General features: G+C 45.6%; 1 protein-coding gene and 1 long non-coding RNA gene across 2 annotated transcripts in view; one reads left to right on the top strand and one right to left on the bottom strand.

The window, feature by feature from the left end:
• DNAH8 (dynein axonemal heavy chain 8) overlaps positions 1-19,639 on the bottom strand; it is a 617,537-nt gene that overhangs the window by 209,736 nt on the left and 388,162 nt on the right. Inside the window, exons 46-49 of the mRNA XM_043511607.1 lie at positions 19,130-19,216; positions 18,851-18,958; positions 7,955-8,089; positions 7,164-7,325 (exon numbers count right to left, since the gene is read on the bottom strand). Coding sequence (XP_043367542.1) covers positions 7,164-7,325; positions 7,955-8,089; positions 18,851-18,958; positions 19,130-19,216 — 492 coding nt within the window. The remainder of the gene's footprint in view (positions 1-7,163; positions 7,326-7,954; positions 8,090-18,850; positions 18,959-19,129; positions 19,217-19,639) is intronic.
• On the top strand, positions 4,118-16,389 carry LOC122459465. Its single transcript, XR_006280177.1, has 3 exons — positions 4,118-4,128; positions 15,791-15,795; positions 16,255-16,389. It is a non-coding gene; the product is annotated as an uncharacterized LOC122459465 (long non-coding RNA).

Below are 19,639 nucleotides of genomic sequence, written 5' to 3'. Positions count from 1 at the left end.
CTGCACCTCGTTGTAGAAGATGATCCACTTCTACGCGAAGTAGGTGCTCATGAGAGGGGTCCCTGAAGAGGGACAGGGAAGGGAGAAGGGGGAAGGGTAGGAGGGTAGGATATAAAAGGGATGGAGTAACTGGACTTAACTATTTCCAGGACCCAATGGTCCTGTGTGATCTGCTGCCAGGCATAGCGGAAAACCTGGAGGTGGTGGCCAAATGGGCAAATAGGTGGTGGAGTCAAGGGATGGTTGCGCAGACCCTCAACCAACACTTCAAAATTGTTGTTTGTTTCCCGATGAGTGGGAGGTAGCTGGTTGGGCCTGGTTTTGTCTTCACCTAGGAGGTCTAGTGAAATTCCTGGCTATGTCGTATGGTCTGGGCTGGGGCTGATGATGTTATTGTATGCGTGGACTCTGATAAGGGTGATACCATTGTCTCCTGGGAAGTGATTGGTAGATGCCCAGGTTGTGCAGGGTTGCTCTAGAGTCTTTCACAGTGTGAAGGACTTCGTCCATTTTTTTGGAAAAAAGCTTATATTTATCAAAGGGGAGGTCCTCCACTTTGCTCTGCAGGTCTTTGGGGACACTAGATGCAGACAGCCAGGAAGATCTGTGCATAACCACCACAGTTGCAGTAGTGTGGGCTGCTGTGTCCACCCTGACCAGAGATGTTTGTAGGGCCATACTGGAGACCAACTGGCCCTCAACAAGGATGGACTTAAAGTCTGCTCTCCTGTCCTCTGGGATATGGGAGGTAAAATCAAAAAGCTTATTGTAATAGTCGAAGTTGTAGCTTGCAAGTAGAGCGGAATAGTTTGCAATTCTGAATTGTGAAGTGGAAGAGGTATAGACCTTGCGGCCCAAGAGGTCAAGGCGTTTGAGGTCCTTGTCTTGCGGCATGGGCTGGGAGAGCAGCTGTTTCGTCCTGTCTGTCGCTGCATCCACTACAAGAGAATTTGGTTGTGGATGGGAAAATAAGAAGTCTACATCCTTAGCAGGAACATAATATTACTTTCAGCCTTTTGCAAGTTGGTGGGATAGAGGCTGGGGTCTGCCAGAGGGTGTCAGCTGGTTCTAGGAACGCTTCATTTCTGGGGAATGCAATCTTTGAGGGCGCAGAGGGTTGGAGGATTTTGAGGAGTCTGTGTTATGTCTCCTGGACCTCCTCTAAAGGGATGTCCTGGTTGAGTGCCACCCTTTTGAAAAGTTCCTGGAATTGCTTAAAGTCGTCCACATTCTGTGGAAGCAGAGGCATGAGGGCTCCATCTGGAGCTAATGGAGAGCTAGGAGTTGGTGAATCAGGGTATGGTTCATAGCCCACCTCTTCGGGGGGGAGGGGGTGCAGGTACTCTAGAAGGAGACGGAGCTGGAGATAGGGGCGCAGAACAAGCTTGTGGTCTGGTGGAAGAATCATGAGGACGAGTGGCAGCAGAAGCCAGCCAAGGGTATCACTGAGGACAAAGCATGGGATAAGAGAAGTGAGGTCCCGCCCACAGGGGAGCAAAGTAGGGAAACTGAGGCTGGTGTTTGTGAGCCATGACCTGAGGTGTAAATGGTTCCGGTGGATGAGGAGAGGCAGGTGGGGAAAACTCCACCTGCTGCTGCATATCGGGCTTGCTCTCAGTGAAGGTAGCCAGGTCAGGTGGGGAGAGCAGCTAGTCAAAGAGTGAACACGGTGTGTCAAGGAACGGAGAGTCAGGCTCAGGGGCCACTGAGATGTCCTGATTTAAGAATTGCTGCTGCTCCCTGGGCTGTGATCTTGCTGAGCGTGATATGTGCTCAGAAGCCCGTATTGACTTCTGTTTTGCTTTCGCCGGTGCCACAGGCTGTTTGTAAGCACCCTGTGGGAGGTCCACTCCAGCTGCTGGAGTGGTAGGCAGGCTCAGTGCCGACGTTCTTGTCGGCACTGGGTCTATTTTCAGTGCTGAGGAGACCGGTGCCAAAGAGACCTTCCTGCTACGGGAATTCAGGTTCCTGACACTGCACTCCACGGGAGCTGTGGCTGAGGTGCTGGGATGGTCAGAGGCACCTGCCTTCAGCGCTGTCAGCACTGAGGATAAGGATCTTGCAGGAGATCCTTTACCCTTTTGAAAGTCTCTGGATGGAGACAGTTGGGCTTCCTGCCTCTTCGCTTGAGAGGATGAAGCTGCTCTCCCAATAGGTTCAGACCTGGCCGGGGAGCATGAGGAAGAGGGTTTGCTATTGCCCATTTCCACAGGTGGCTGTAGGGATTTCTCCATCAGAAGCATTTTCAGCCACAGGTCCCTGTCACGATGAGCCCTGGTTTTCAGGCTGGTACAATGGACACACTTGGCAGGGACATGTGTCTCGCCAAGGCACTTCACACAGCACGAGTGTCTGTTGGACCGTGGTATAGTCTCTTGACAGGAGGCACCTTTTTTAAATCCGGAAGACCCTGGTATTATTGCACTAGGAATGCCAGGGGAGTGTGTATCAATAAGAGAAGAACTGGAGAAAAAAAGGGGTTTTTTTGTTTTTGTTTTTTTTTCAAACAGGTAACTATTCTAAAGGAAGGGAAATAACTGGGATGTTTCTAACTAACTATTTCTATGTCTTTGTACTTGTTTCCTTTAGTGACCAGGGAAGAGGTTCAGCACTGCCCTGAGTCCTGTCTTCAGCTGAGGATGGTTGAGAAGGAACTGAGGGGGGTGCGGGACGTGCGCATTCAGGCAGACCCTAACGAGACTGCGAGACAGAAGCTGAGCATGTGCGTCCCGACCAGGCACTGCTACCGAAGATCTCCGACCAGTGGCGCCAGGACAGACCGTCACCTGGAGTGGAGCACCCACAGGAACAGCACTTGAAGAAGAAGAAATCATCCTGGAATCCATCACTGAGCAGACACAAGGGGTCAGAACTCTTGAAAACTGAGAAAGATGGATTCTTCAGCTACAGGGGAGGAAGTCTATGGGAACTGAATATAGGTGAGAAACCAGATAAGGCAAAAATCTTTCACTTAGAAAGGAAAACCAGCACATTATACTTCTGTTTAAGTACCCGACTAAGAGAAAGTCAGACATTGCTAGAAAGAAAAAAAAAGACTGGTAAGAAATATACCTAGAACCAAACTGCAGCTTGTTGAGTAAAGTGTTAGGCACTAGAAAGTGTATTTTACTTTTGTTCGCTTGTGACCATTTTGTCTTTATCCCTTGTACTCCCTTAGAGCCCCATCTCTTTTTGTTAATAAACTTTTTTTTAACTTTAATCTAAAACAACGCAGTGCTGTATTTGAATTGAAGTAATTGTTAACTCCACTTAAAGTGATACACTGCTTTTGTTTCTTTAAAAGGACCAATAGACCTTATTGCTCCTCTGAAAGTTCCAGGAAAGGGCTGGACAATTTCAGGGCAGACAATTTGGGGGAAATTTGGGACTGGGGGTGTGATGTAGTCAAATGATTAGCAGTAACAAAGGCTGGTGGAGACCAGACTTTGGTTGTGGTGTAACAAGCAGGCTGCTGGAGTCAGCATTGCTGAACCAGGCTTGCTTAACATACAGACACGTAGGCCTGGGCTACATTGGCGGGGGGGGGGGGGGGGTTCGAACTAAGATACACAACTTCCGCTAGGCTATTCGCATAGCTGAAGTTGAAGTATCTTAGTTCGAGTTTCCTGGCCGTCCTCACGGTGGCGAGTCGATCGTGGCAGCTCCCCCGTTGACTCTGCTTACTCCTCCTGCCAAGGTGGAGTACAGGCATCGATTCGGGGATCAATTTATCACATCTAGATGATACGCGATAAATCAATCCCCGATAAATCAATCACTACCTGCCAAGCTGGCGGGTAGTGAAGACGTATCCTCAGTGTATGCTTGTATGCTGGCTGTGAGCATCCAGACAAGGAACTACAGCAGCAGATCATTTTAAGGAAATCAGGGTTACAGGACAAGCAGTGACACAACATCTCACTTGTCTGAATTGCACCCCAAAACATGACACTTTGAATTTGGATGAGCACAGGATGTGTGTGTCATGGGGGTTTGCAGTCTGGAGGTGTAGCCAAATAAGGTTGCTGGCTTCTGAGCTGGAAGTTGTGGCCCTGACTGAGAATCTCATTGCATCCACTAAGGCATCTACTACAAAGGCTGTTGCTAGGGCTACTTTCTTCAGGGTAGGTTAGAAGTCAGGATGGCCCCTGTCTTTCATTGATTTAAGGTCATCCAGCTTGAATTCTGTGGTTCTCACAAAGCAGGTAATGGCCAGGGATGCTCTAATGGTGGCTGAGGAAGCCTCAGAGTGGCTCTCACTTTTTTGACAGTTATTTCTTTGGGAAAAAATCCCTCTTTGGATGGAATTATCATATCTTTTTCTAAAGATGTCACTACAGTATTGATCTTTGGTTTATTCTGTGATGGCTTGTTTGAGCTCTTACATTTCATAGTGTCTAAGTGTTTATCCCACTAGATGTTTCTCATTCCTCACTGATTATGCCCACAAAGGCTGGGAGCAGCAAGATGGCTGTATTATGCAGAGATTTGGAAGGCTGGTATTTACCCTTAGGCCTGTCATCATGTGCCTAAACGGCAGATACAACCTTTCTGTACATAATTTCAAACTTATCAGGGAGAAAAAAACCCTTGCAGCTTTTTTCCATGGCCTGCTCAGAGCTAGAATCTTAGAGTACTCCGTCCTCAGTAGAGGAGATGGCTCCAGAGTCAGAGGATAAATACCATCTAGATTTGTTCCTCCCCCCTTTTTTTTTAAAATTCTTTTTGGGGATTTTTGGACTTTTTCACCTACTTTGCAGGAGTTGTCACTTAGCTGTGACTGCATAGGATCTCTCTTTATTTAGTGTCTTGATCTTTCTGGATATATCTCCAGCTGTGTTCTCCCCCTCAGGGTCCCACTTCCCTGCCTGGGGATGGGAATCTCATTACTTGAGTCCCCAGATTTGTACTGGGAAGCAGGGGAGCTGTGTAGGAACCCTGCTTTTTCCCCTGGGGAGCTGAGTACTCACTTTGGTGGGAGGGTGGACATGGTGCCCCCTAAGGTTATTTTTCTTCCAGCTCACCTCTGCCCTGGGACATACCCCCTGAGCTCTCCAGATGGTGTCCTCCTCATCCTTGGATTGTCTCTGTGATATGCTCTTTATTTCCTGATTAGGTTTTTCTGCACTGGAGTTGTGGCTCCTTGTGGGAAGGCGGGGGGGACCTGACAAATCTGACTCTAAGACCCTTCTCTGGCATTATGAGAGTTGGCCGGCTGCGATCAGGCAGAGTATAATTCACTCTCTGAAGAGTCCATAATTCCTGCCTCACACATAGAACATTGTTTTGATTTAGCCTGGTGTTTGTGGGAGAGCTATGCCATGCCAGGGTGGGAGACGGAGGAGGCAAGAAGTCCAGTACGGAGGTCTTGAAGTAATGCATCTGAGTGGCTGATACCACCAGACTGCTATTTATATCATCCAGGAGAGGGGGAGGAGAAACAGAAATTTAATGGCTGCACACAACTACTCCAAAAAAAAAAAACCAATTAAAGTCAAAGCTGGCATAAAAATAGTTGGGAGCAAAGCAAACTATCACTCATGGGGAACATGTGAGCTGCTGTTGTCAGAGGCATCTCTCGGTCCCATTGCTTCTGCTAGAGGCCCCGCCACCCCTCTGCCTCCTCCCTCGCCCCTTCAGCTCCCCTCCCCGCTCCCCATGGCTACTGGTCCTGCCACTCCAGCCCTGGGCTGCCCTGCCCAAGCACCCTCAGCCCCACAAGCACAGGGCGGGAATCCCCAGCGCCTCCAGCTCCCCTCCTACCCCCGAGCACAGTGCTCCATGGTCCCAGCCCCCCGAGCACAGGGCACTGCAGCCCCAGCCCCTCCCAGACCCCCAAGCACAGGGCACCGCGGCCCCAGCCCTGGATGCAGCGGTCCCAGTGCTGGGTGGCCCGAGCACCTGGCTGGCAGCCCCAGAACCCTGAGCCCCGGGCACTGCGGCCCCAGCCCCAGTGCCCCCAGCATCCCCAAGCACAGGGCAGACAGCCCAGGCACCTCCAATCCCCCCGAGTGCCAAGCGCTGTGGTCCGAGCCCCCCAGCCAAGCACAGGGCATCACAGCCCCAGCCCGCACAGGCACGGACCAGGCCAAGCTCTAACACCTCCAGTCCCCCCAAGCACCAGAGCACCCAGGCACCTCAGCCCCAGCCTCAGCACCCCTAGTTCCCCTGAGCAAAGGGTGGGCAGCCCCAGCGCCCCCATCCTCCCCCTCCCCCCAAGCACTGGGCGCCACAGCCCCAGCCTCCCAGAGCACCGGCTGCTGTGGCCCCAGCCTCCAGAGGAGTGGGATCTGAGGCCCCAGTGCTGTGCAGCCTGAGAGCCAGGCAGCACAGCTCCAGCGCCCCCAGCCTCAGAGTGCCGGGCAGAGCAACCCCAGTGCCTGGGGGCCCCCCAGCGCTGGGCAGCCCCAACCACCCCAAGTCCCAGCTCCCAGCCAGCCACCTTAGTCCCATCCCCAGCCTCAGCATGCTTCCGGGAAGAGGAGCAGCCTGCCTGGGCTGGGGCCAAGGGGGAAGTAGTAAGCAGGAGGGGGCCTCAAGGCAGAGTGTGGGCAGGGCTATTTGGGGAAGCTTAACCTCCCCCAGCCTAAGGTATGCGCTGCCCATGCTATCACTGCATTGTTGCTGTGGAGGCAGAAGATCTGGATATAAACCAAAGAAGGGGGAGTGATCAGCTGGGGCTGTGTTACAGTGTTGAACTGATCCTGGAAACAGGAGACAGGAGGGGAACAGACCCATATGTCTGAGAAGTGCTGGAGATGCTGTGCTGCAGAAAAGGATTTCTTACTTATCTCTGTATAAACCAATTACGGTATAACTAGATTGAAATGGAGCCCTTCTGTGGCTCTGTTGTGAGTATATACTCCTTGTGCTCAACTGTCCAGTTAATGAAAATGGGTCAAGGCCTCTTCTCACCTCTGAGACACAGATCCCTATTCCCTGACAGATTGAGAACCCACAGGCTCAGAATCAGAAAGGCACAATTTAATCCTAGAGAAAGAACTATGGACTACTTCCAAATTCCACAAGGAAGAGGCATATCCCATTCATTATGAACTGAGGAGAATGTGATGTGCAAAAATAGATTATTCACATACAGAATTAAAGAGCATCTATTACGATCTATAACTTGTCTGAAGGCTTTGAGAGATAAGATGTTCTACCTGAATAAGCTTAAGATTCCAAGGTGGATGATTAATCAATCCTGCCTCTTCAACCTGGTTGGATACTGCAGCCTGTAGTTCAACATATGTACTACTGTCCAACTGTAGCCCAGGGAAGAGGTCATTGATGAGACTAAGAAATAAGGGCTCATCTTCATCTACCTAAAAAATGAAAAAATGAAAGAAATTTAAAGCACAACTAGGCATAGTAAAGTTTTTTTTTCTCATAAGTCAAAATGAATCATTATGTTACAATAATGAGCATTAAACAATTTAGTAGCTGATTTCAAAATAACATGCTGATTATGCCCCTAAATTCAGGCTACCAAAAAAGAAGGAACATCATTTAAGTAGATGCACACCAACTTTTGAGTATGCCTAATTATGTATATTTTAGATGTATATCCATGTACACAAGTATGCATCATTAAGCAGGCTGACTATAAAGAGCAATCTAGTTAAGTGAGCACTCAAGTTAATCTGTTCATTTATACCATGTTTATCACCCCGTCCACACTTAATTTAGTAAGGAAAACAACATACTGCTCATGCACAGCACAGTAGTGTTTTGTTTATGACCTCAAGCATTTTAAGCATTGTTTTCAAATTTGATAAGCACATTCTGCTCATTGAGTTGCTTGCCAGTCTGAATTTTAAAAATGAAGTCTAGAAGTGTTTGAGATTTTTTAAAAAACCATATTAAAAACTGTCAACTGTGGTCAACTGTGGTTGACAAAAAGGTAGGACATTCACCCATACACTACTGAAATCTTAAACTGACAGATTCTCACCAGTTTAGAGAGGTTTATATCCCTTAGTCCTCTCATAACAGTACTCAATTCACTGTCATCTGGTCTGGCCCTCTTTTGAGCTCCAAGAGTCCTTAATACGGAAAGGATATTCCTCAGCCCAAAGTCATAATGAACCTAAAAAGGGGGGGGGGAAATAGCTTACATACCAATAATTGGAAGTCTTCAAATTTATTTCCTCAATAGAGCTATACTCAGTTTTGTGCTAAGCCACGCAGGCCTGAACCTATTAAAAAAATTAGTCAAACCAGTGTTATCTGACTCAATCAATGCACAAAGACTATAGCATGAGTCTACTTTCACCGAAATTAGTGTAAACGAAGAATGACTTCATTTAATAATTAAAAAAAGAGAATTAGGCCTTCTCAGCAAAGTTCTCTTCTGGTGTAAATTGGTGCCACTTCAATGATTTCACCAGTGTTCATAACCTCTAAGGCTAGACTATGGTACTTACACTGTAGCCCTGCCTAGTGGGCAGGACAGAACCATGCCATTCAGGAGGAGCATCAGTGAGATTATACTTCAGATTGCTCCCTCTGATACTCTTATCTCTCCCCAAAGTCTAGTATAGGGGAGTATTGTACTCAAAGAGTAGTTATCAATGGTTTGCTGTCAAATTGGAAGGGTATACCTAGTGGGGTCCTGCAGGGTCATTCCTGGGTCTGGTACTATTAAATGAGGTTACTCAACCTGTGCAGTAACTGAGATACTTTGAGATGTGTCCCCCTCTGGGTGCTCCACTTGTAGGTGCGGCAGTACCCCCTGCATCTGGGATTGGAGATCTTCATCAGCCAGGAACATCAGACAACACATGCACACATCCCCTCTCTTGCGCAGTGCATGTGACGTAAATACAGCGCTGTATGTCCGATAGCCTCCAGTTCCTTCTCTGCTACAGAGAGTATGCTTTTTTTGGCTATGAAGCAGATGGGAAGAGGGTGGGTAGTGGAGCACCCATAGGGGGACACATCTCGAAGAACCTCAGTTATTGCACGAGTGAGTAACCTTCTCTTCTTCTTTGAGTAATGTCCCCATGAGTGCTCCACTTGTAGGTGACTAGAAAGCAGTGCCCCTAATTGGAAGACTGGGCTTTGGAGTGACATTTACTGTCAATGATAGGACAAAAAGAAAAGGAGTACTTGTGGCACCTTAGAGACTAACAAATTTATTTGAGCATAAGCTTTCGTGAGCATCCAATGAAGTGATCTGTATCTCATGAACGTTTATGCTCAAATAAATTTGTTAGTGTTTAAGGTGCCACAAGAACTCCTTTTCTTTTTGCGAATACAGACTAACACAGCTGCTACTCTGAAACCTGTCATTAATGATAGGACAGCATGTCCTAGATTAAACTTGATAAGTTTATGGAGGAGATGGTATGATGGGATAACATGATTTTGGCAATTAATTGATCTTTAACTACTCATGGTAAATAGGCATAATGGCCTGTGGTGGGATGTTAGATAGGGTGGGATCTGAGTTACTACAGAGAATTCTTTCCTGGGTATCTGTCTGGTGAATCTTACCCATATGCTCAGGGTTCAGCTGATTGCCATATTTGGGGTCGGGAAGGAATTTTCCTCCAGGGCAGATTGGAAGAGGCCCCAGGTGTTTTTCGCCTTCCTCTGTAGCATGGGGTATGGGTCACTTGTTGGAAGATTCTCAGCACCTTGAAGTCTTTAAACCATGATTTGAGGACTTCAATAGCTCAGACATAGGTGAGAGATTTATTGCAGGAGTGGGTGGGTGAGATTCTGTGCCCTGCGTTTTGCGGGAAGTTGGACTAGATGATCATAATGATCCCTTCTGACCTTAATATCTATGAGTTTATGAGGAGAGTGTCCACAGTAGCATCATGTGTACTAGTGTAGTGACGGGCAAAAAATGTCTGTTGATGTCCATGTGGTCACTTTGCAAATTTTAGCAATAGGGACATTATTGAGAAATGCTATCAAGGTGGATAATGAATGTGTGGAATGTGCTCTGACTGTGGTAGGAGGTTGTCTATTGTGGAGTTTGTAAGATAAATGTATACACTGCCAAATCCCCCCCATGCTCTTTGTACTGGTCTGAGCCAGCCTTTCGTGGCTTCTTTGGTTTTCCCCAAACATTCTGGCTTTAGGGACGCTACATCAGTTGTTTTCCCCCTCGTCGGCCTTCACTGTCTCATTCGGTTTTGCAGCTGCTACAGGTTTATGCAGTTGAATCTTCTTTTTTGCGGCTGTTCTGAGTTGGAATCCAGGCCCGTCCCATCTTTCTTGGCAGGCCATCGAGTGTCAATTATGTGCTGTGGCCTTGAGCTGGAGCCAGCATCTTATCTTTGGACCGAGCTAGCTGAAGTATTGAGTTAACCCATTCTCTGCTCTCTTTCTTCTTCACCCTTTGGCCTCTTGCAGCCTGCAAAAGAATCTTCCATTCCCCACGCACACCTTTTACCCTTCCCAGAATACTTTGCAATGGCTACAACAGCATTAGCAACATACAGTGCTGATCTGCCTTCCCAGGGAACCCTCTGATTGGGGGGAGCATGGGGGTGTGACAGTGGAGAAGAATAACTGCGATGATTTTCAGAATGAGATGAAAAGGTGTGGGAATAGTGTAACTTTATCCTTGTAGAAGTGTATGTATAGTGGATATGCCATAAGGACCGCAATTTCACCAACTTGTCGGGCAGAAGTGATGGCAACAAGGAAGGCCATTTTCGTTATAGATGCATGTAAGAACAGGTTGCCGTTGGTCAAACAGGGGTCTAGTCAGAGAAAGTAGGATGAGGATGAGGTCCCAGGCAGGGTTTTGGTTTTGTATGTGGGGATAAAGATTTTGGAGACCCTTCGGAAAGCGTTTTTTGAGGAGATGTGTGAAGACAGAATGACTGTCTATGTGGCAGTGAAAAGTATATTACTATCAAGTGTACGCAAATGGAGCTGATAGATAACCCTGATTGTTTAAGGTGTAGCATATATAGACCAGAATAAGTGGTAGCAGAGCATGTGCTGCATCGACTTGGTAGGGGGCGCACCAGCATTGAAATCTAGTCCATTTGTAAGTGTGTCTAGTCATGTCACCTACTATTCAAAAATATCTGTTTGACTGTGTCTAAACAGGTTATTTCTGAATCCCAGAACCACAGAGGAGCCAGGCTTTGAGATGGAGCATCTGTGGATTGGGATGGAAGATGCATCCTGAGAAAGAGAGATCAGTTGGTATACCATCATGTGGAGGAGGTAAGTATACCAGACTTGTCATGACTATGTTGGAGCTATAAGCATGACATGAGCTTGGCCCTCCTGTATCTTGCAAAGTACTCAGAATAGGAGGGGAAGGGAGAGAAGCATAAAGAAGTGGTACATCCCACATTATGAGGAATTCATCTCCCATAGATCAGTGTCCCAGTCCCACTCTGAAACAGAATTGAGGGCAGCAGGCATTGTGCTGTGTGGCAAAGAGGTCTATGGTGGGGTATTCCTATCAGTTAAAGATGTACTGAAGTGCTCACATGTCCAGTTCCCACCTGTTTTCATGGGAGAACCTCATGCTCAATGTGTCTGCAGTGGTGTTCTGGTGTCCAGAGAGGTACACTGCTGAAATGGTGATGATGTGTTGGATACACCTGTTCCATAGTTTGAATGCCTCCAAGCTTGAAGAGTGGGACCTCACTCCACCCTGCCTGTTGATGTAATACATGCAGGCAAGGTTGTCCATCATGACTCTAATGGTAGTGTTTGAGCAGAGAGAGGAAATGTCAGCTGGCATTGCGGACCACTCGTAATTCTACATTGATGTGTAGGGCAGATTCAGTTAACAACCATCGGCCTGGCACTATGTGATCATGGAGATGCGCTCCCTGACCGATTAGAGAGGCATTGGTTGTTAGGATCATGGTCAGTGTTGGTTGGAGGAAAGGAACTCTGACACAGATGTTGTTGGGCTGTGTCCACCAAAGCAGTGAGTACTTGACTCTCATCAGCATGGATAAGAGCTTGTGTAGGCTGTGTTTGTGGGGAAGATATACTGTACAGAGCCATGCCTGAAGACATCACATATGTAGTCTTGCATGTATGACCACGAAAGTGGCTGCTGCCATGTGGCTTAAAAGTTGGAGGCATGTTCTGGCAGAGATCGGGGGGGCAGACTTGTATGTTGGATACCAGGTGTATTATAGCCAAGAATCTGTGAGGTGGTAGGAAGGCTCTGGCTTGTATGGCACCCAACTGTGCACTGATGAATTCTTGTTGTTGTACCACCTTTAAAAGTGGATTTTTCCAGGTTCACAAGGAGGCCTAGCTTTGTGAACGGATCTATTGTTATGCAGACAGCTCAGAGAACATCAGTCTCAGATGTGGCCTTGAGGAGACAGTCGTTCAAGTAGGGAAAGATGAGAACTCCTTGTTTCCTTAGGTAGGCAGCAACTACCTCAAGGATCTTGGAGAGCACCTGAGATGCCATGGACACTCCAAAAGGCAGTACCTTATACTGGTAGTGGTTGTCACCCATGATGAATCAGAGAAATCGCCTGTGGGCAGGGTGTATTGTAGTATGAAAGTAAGTAGTATAAAACCATGTCTTGGAGGTCGAGGGCCGAAAACCAGTCCCCTCTTCCAGTGCTGGGATAATACTGGAGAGGGTAACCATCTTGAAGTGTTGCAGTTTGACAAACATTTTTAGATTGCAAAAGTCCAGGATTGGTTGCCAGCTGCCAGATTTCTTCTGGATCCGGAAACAGTGGTAATAGAAACCCTGTCCCATGTGCTGAGAAGGAACCAGTTCTATGGCTCCCAGTTGCACAAGATGGTTTATTTCTCCCTATAGAATGGAATCATGAAAGGGGTCTCTGAAGAGGGACATGGAGAGGAGGTCACAGAGCAGGATGGATAGGAAGGGGATAGAGTATCCTTCCCTGATTATCTCTAGAACCCACCTGTCTAAGATGATTAGTACTCCAAGATGGGAAAAACAGAGCTAGTCAGTAGCCAAATGGTTGGACTGTCAAAGATGGTGGGAATGACTGGAATAAGGGGAGGCTTCTTGGGTCCTTGATCACACCTTCAAAATTGTTACTTCAGTGAGGGGTGAGAGAGGTAGCCCCTCGAGGAGTGGGCTGTCTATGTTTGATAGCTGACCTTTGTCTTGGGCACTGAATGTCATAGTGTTATCGAGGGGTGTACTGCTGTGGTCAGGATTGTGGGGGGAGATGATATTTATCCAGGCATCTCTTCAGCACAGGTGGGTAAATGCCAAGAGATTGGAGTGTAGAGACTCATCAACTATGGTTTGCACCTCTTTAGGAAAATCTCTTTAGGAAAATGATGCTTGCCTCATGACCAAAGCAGTCGTGATGGATTGGGCAGCAACGTCTGCAGAGTCTAACAAGGCTTATAGACCTATTCGGGCTTGAAGGTGTCCTTCCTATATGAAAGACTGGAATTGTTTTTTCTTAGCCTTGGCAGGTCATGGCAGAATTCCTCCAGTTTAGAGTAATTTAAGTAATTACACTTGGCCATGAGAGCTTTGTAGTTGGAGATTCTAAATTGGAGCATTGCTGATGAATATGCTGTGTGTCCAAATAAGTCTAGGTGTTTCCAATCTCTGTTTGGATGACTAGCACCGGACTGGTATTGATGGCCTCTCTCTTGTACTGCATTGACCACCAAAGAATTTGGGCTGGAGTGCAAGAATAGAAATTCCACATCCTTCGCTGGAACATAATATTTTTTGTCACTGCATTTCCAGGTCAGAGAGATGGATGCTGGGGTCTGCCACAGCAGCTTCATAGGGCTGAAAACAGCCTCCTTGATCAGTAGTATGATCTTGGAAGAAGAGGATGTGTGGAGGATATCAAGCAATTTATGCTTCTGGCCCTTGATTTCCTCCAAAGGAATCTGCAGGGAGTCTGCAATCCTGCGGAATAAGTCCTGAAAATGCCTGAAGTCATCGAGAAATGTAGGAGGTGGAGGCATGATAGCATCATCAGGAGATGAGGAGGAAAAATGTAGTGTTGGCGGAGCCTCCTCTTGTTCCTCCTCTTCAGTTGGTACCGATGTGGGACCAATGGAGAAAGGAGAGGTGTAGGTCTCCGGCTTCGCTCCCAGGGATGGTTCCCAAACTGTGTCCTGTACATGGAACAAGGGTCCCACTATGGCCGTTGTGAGGGACAGAAACATGTGGCTGCATACATGGTGGACCATGCTAAGATTGTGGACCAGATGTGGATTGTGGATAGTGAGAATGAGCACGTGTGATTTGCCTGGTAGACAAGGGAGCAATGCGAGCCCTCCCTGTTGCTGGGGAAGGGAGGTACCATCCTTGGCAGAGAAAGGAAGGAGTGTTGTGAGTCCAGAGAGAAGGGCGGAAGTAGGAGGAGGGCACGTCAACCGAGCGGAGACTCAGGAGTGTCAGATATCTGCAGGTCTTTAGGGTATCTAAAGTCTTGTGGACAGGGAAAAAGCATAATTGGTGCTGGTGTATGACTTGGTATCAAAGGAAGGGTGTATTTCCCTGAAGCGTCTGTAGATGGCACCAGAGACTTGGCCGATGCTGGTGGCTTGGCTGGTGCCAATGGTTTTGTCGGTGTCGGAAAGGGTGCCAATGCCGACATCTTTGTCTGTGCCGTAGCTCCTGAAGTTCACCTGTCTTCTTCCCCAGAGCTGGGAAATGGTGCTGAGGGCTGTAGGTCTTCCGAGTTAGGGTCTTTATACCATTTCTTCGCATCAGGACCAGAGATACTTGGACAGGTCCTGGAGCTGTGTTCCCTGTCAGATGACGCTGAGGCAACAGACCTCACCGGGGACTGTGTTCTGATGGGCTGTGCCTCAAAGTGTGAGAAGGCAGCCCAATTCTTTTCATCTGAGTGAGAAAGAGAAGACTTTCTCTTTAAGCGACGTGGGGAGTAAGGATCAGCAGATGACTTGGCAGAGCATGAGGTCCTCTCCATGGAAGAATCTGGGTCCAGGTCCAATGCAGGTTGCAGTGATTTCTCCATGAGGAGAAGTTTTAATCTAGTGTCCCTGTCTTTTCAGACTCTGGGTTTCAGGCCTAGGCAGTAGGAACATTTTTGTGGGACATATCCCTCTCCCAGACAGTGAATGCCCTGAGGGTGGTTATCCATTACTGGGAATGCCGCCCACAAGAAATGCACCTCTTAAACCTGGGCATAAGGATGAAGGGAAAAGCTTCCAGTCAGAAAGGGCAGGAAGCAGGGAAATGGAAATCTAAGCTATGAAATAACAGTGAAGGTAAAATTAAAACAAAAAAAATATTTTTTAAAGAAAGAAAGAAAAACTTCACTAACAGATAAGGCACTGTCTAGTGAGGGAATAGGAGAAAACGGCTCTGCTGCAGATTCCATCCTGGACCAAAGGTGGTACAGAAGGAACTGGAGGTGGTCAGACTGTACAGCACTATATATACATCCCAAGCACAATATGAGACAGGGAGGTGTGCATGTGCAGTCCAATGGGCACTGCTAATGAATATCTCTGATCCCAGGCAGAGGGGGCACTGCCGCACCTACAAGGGGAGCACCCATAGGGACATCACTCAAAGAAGAAATTATTGTGAATGACTTGGATAATGGAGTAGAGAGTATGCTTATAAAATATGAGGATGATATGAACCTGGGAGGGGTTGTGAGCACTTTGGAAAACAGGTTTAAAATTCAAAATGACCTTGCCAAATTGGAGAACTGATCTGAATTCAACAAGATGAAATTCAATAGAGACAAGTGCAAAATACTTCACTTAGGAAGAAAAAATCAAATGCAAAGCTACAAAATGGGGAATAACTGTCTAGGTGGTAGTCCTGCTGAAAAGGATCTGGGAGTTATAGTGGACCACAAACTAAACATGAGCCTGAATGTGCTGCAGCTGCAAAAAAGGCTAATATGATTTTGGGGTGTATTAACAGGAGTGTTGAATGTAAGACATAGGAGGTAATTGTCCTGCTGTACTCGGCACTGGTGAGGCCCCAGTTGGGCACCACACTTCCCCCCACACACACACATCTTTCCTAGAGTCTAGAGGAGAGCAACAAAAATGATCAAAGGTTTAGAAAACCTGACCTATGAGGAAAGGTTAAAAAACACAAGACATGTTTAGCCTTGAGAAGAGAAGACTGAGGGGGGCCTGATAAGGCTTCTAGTATGTTAAGGGCTGTTATAAAGAGAACTGTGGTCAATTGTTCTCCACGTCCAGTAAAGGTAGGACAAGAAATAGTGTGCTTAATCTGCAGCAACGGTGATTTAGATTAGATTTATGAAAAGATTTCTAACTATAAGAGTAGATAAGCTCTGGAATAGGCTTCCAAGGGAGGCTGTGGAATCCCCATCATTGGAAGCTATTAAAAACAAGTTGGACATAATCTGCCAGGGAGGGTGTAGATTTATTTGGTCCTGCAACAGTACAGGGGGCTGGACTTGATGATTTCCTGAGGTCCCTTCCAACCTTCCATTTCCATGATTCTGTGAAATAAAACTAAGGCTACATCTACCATATGAGCACAGGTGTGATTCCCAGCTTCTGTAAAACATATTTTCACTAGTTCTCAGTGAGCTAGCATGAGTATAAATAGTAGTGTAGCCACGGTGGCATGAGCAGTGGCATTGGAGGCTGGTTAGCTGTGCCAGGTACAAACCCACCTGCAACCGGTGGGTACATGTGGCATAGGTAAGCCATGTTGTTGCTGTCTGTGCTACTGTGGCTGCACTACTATTTATACTCATGCTAGCTCTATGACAGCTAACCCAAATATGTGTATGCGAGCAAGGAATCACATCCCAAGCTTGTAATGTGGACTAGTGTAGGTATAGCCTTAGATAGCTCTTTATGGCAGGGACTGTCATTTACTGTATATTCACTGACAAACAACTTTGTTAACATAGAATTAAGGTTGCCCAGTGATGTCTCATGCCCTTCCAGAACATCAAGTTCAGCAAAACTTATTTCTCTGAAAACAAGGAAATAAAGAGTTAATATATTACAAACATAAACATATGAAAACCAGGAAACACAGAATTATGGCACATACCAGCATAATCTGTTCATGCTTCACAAAATTTGCAGGATAAAGTTGCTGACAGAGCCAGTGTGAGAAATCACATACATGGTTTACGTTCAAAATCTTGACAGTTTTATTACATAGTGGTTACAGTAACTTGATGTGTGTGAGAAATGATCAGTATGTCTTTCTTCTTTTCCACCCCTTCCCCATCATCCCCTGCAACATACAGCTCCTCCACCCACCTTTTCCAGCAAAGCTCCCTCTTCCTGTTGCATTAATCCATTAGAACTTTAGAAGCCATTAGCATGTAAAAAATTGCTCCTTGATGTCTGGTGCCCTATGCTGCTTCATACACATATCACAGACAGTAACTTATTGCTTACTGGAGGATCACACATTGTTTGGCTAGGTAGTCCAAGCTATGAACTAACCTGGACCCCACACTTCTCCTATACCTCCCCTCCCGCATAGGCCCTGGCAAACACACCAGGAGAGGAAGAGGGGCTCAGATTCCTTCCCCGACCAGAGTGTTAGGCCCCATGAGATTTTAGCATACACAAAGGAAAGGGACTGTAGAGCTGACAGCTCCCCCTGGATCTAATCCTCCACCCTAATTTGCACCAGCCCAGTGTCTCACTCCCACTAATCCTCACTCTCTCCCCTACACCTGAGCACCCTAACCAAACTCTCCATACTTATAATCTATTCTCCATTTATCCCTCTCCCCATAATAGCTCCTACCCTTTTCTCCACTCACCACATCACCAAACCCCTCTCCCTCTACTCCCCGCACTCTTCTGCCCACAAATCCCCTCTCCTCTCCCAGCAATCATTCATATGAGTAAATTATTTTTTAAAAACTTTGAATGAATTTCTGAATTATCTGCTGTACATTTCCTCAAATAACAACCCTCCTTGACAGAGGCTAATTGTAGCAATATGGCTACAGTTTATTCTCAGATTTCTTCCAAGTGTAGGTTTCAAACATAGAGCATCTAGATATATGGTCAAAACATGTCCTGGAGCCATCCAGGACATGTGAAAATTTAATGGCTGGAAACCCTCTTGGCTATTCTCTCTGGACATGTGCATTGCAATCTGTTTGGTTCATGAGTGTTTAGCATGGGTTAATCGAGACAGGCTAAGTGCAGGGGACTGGACTAGATGACCTATCAAGGTTCCTTCCTGTCCTGTGATGACAGTCATGGTTTGAGCCACATGTTTGTGCAAAACAAATTGGTAGAATCTGGGTACTCTATGAAATGCTATTTTTGGGGAGGGCTTTATTTTGGGAACATATTGATCAATTGATCCCAAAGTTAGATCACTAACCCTATCCCATGCCACATAAGGCAGAGCTCATTTCAACACAATATGAGTAAGCATGCAGATTTCAGGGCACTTAGAAGATTTGTCCTTTAAACAGGAAGTACTAGACAACCCTAAAAATAGCAGAACTGGTGCACCACTATAATACTTATTTAATGCCTAGCACATGGGGTCCAACCTAGTTGAGGCATTTAAGTGTTACTGTAATATATATGTTAACCTAAAATAGTAATAATTTCTTGTTGGTTCACGCACAAATCCAGCATCAAATCCATGTGTGTGTATCTGTGCAGGAGACTTAAGGAGAGTGAAGAACCAAAATTATTACAAATTATTACTGATAAACAATTATTACAAAATATGTTTAAATCTATTTAAAGGGGTGAAAAATAAGATTACTCTTTGCTCAAAGGTACTATACACTTTATATAGAGATTTTTTGTTTGAAATATATTTCAACTTTAAAAGAAACATAACATTTATATTCCAATACAGCTCAGATCAAAACCTAAAGGAAAAATTGTATTGTAAATACTGTAAGACTAGGAAACACACCTGCTTAGTGAGCTGCTCCTCGCAAAGTTTGTAAAGAACGAAGAATTTTTGAGCTAAGACCACATTATCAATAAACCCACAGCTTGCAAGCTTAACTCTCATAATTATCTGAAATATAACATAGCATTAAGAATTCCATTAATTTTTCTGAAAATTTTGAAAGGAAAGGAAAAAAAGGAAAATGGGCTAATTTTTTTTAAATATGCACATATTTTTTAAAAATGTATCTCAATAAACTTAAAATATTTGGTTTCTCTTTAGTTAAGTAATTAGTTTTACCTGTCTATCTGGAACCATCATGGACACAGTTCTAAATTGAATTTTTAGATTTTCTGGTAGCTCCTGACGGCCGGCATACCCTGGATTCTATACATGAAAACATATATTGTACAATATTCTTACTTACAGTAGTCTAGAATAATTTTTTTTTAGTGTTCAGACCAGTTACTTAAGGAATGTTAATGATGACTTAAATATTTAAGACCTGATTCTGATCCATATTACTGTAGATTATGGTAAGTGAGATCAGAATCAGTTGTTAGTTTATTGTTTAATTATTAAATATCATGAAAGAAATTTTGGCAAACAGCTACAAATATAAAAGCATAGCTATAGTTATGGTTGAAAATGCATTTTCATTATAAACCAGTTTTCAAATGCATACAATTTTATGGAATAAAATATCTATTGGGCCAAACTTTTTCTTCATTAGCCTTACTCCGAAACAGAATATTTTAGTTAAGTTTAATAAAAACTTATCCAATATTTGAGTTCTATAAATTTGCAAAG

Source organism: Dermochelys coriacea, chromosome 3 (assembly GCF_009764565.3).
Source record: "Dermochelys coriacea isolate rDerCor1 chromosome 3, rDerCor1.pri.v4, whole genome shotgun sequence".
NCBI classification, from domain to species: Eukaryota; Metazoa; Chordata; order Testudines; family Dermochelyidae; genus Dermochelys; species Dermochelys coriacea.
This window is presented reverse-complemented; position numbering and strand designations above follow the sequence as displayed.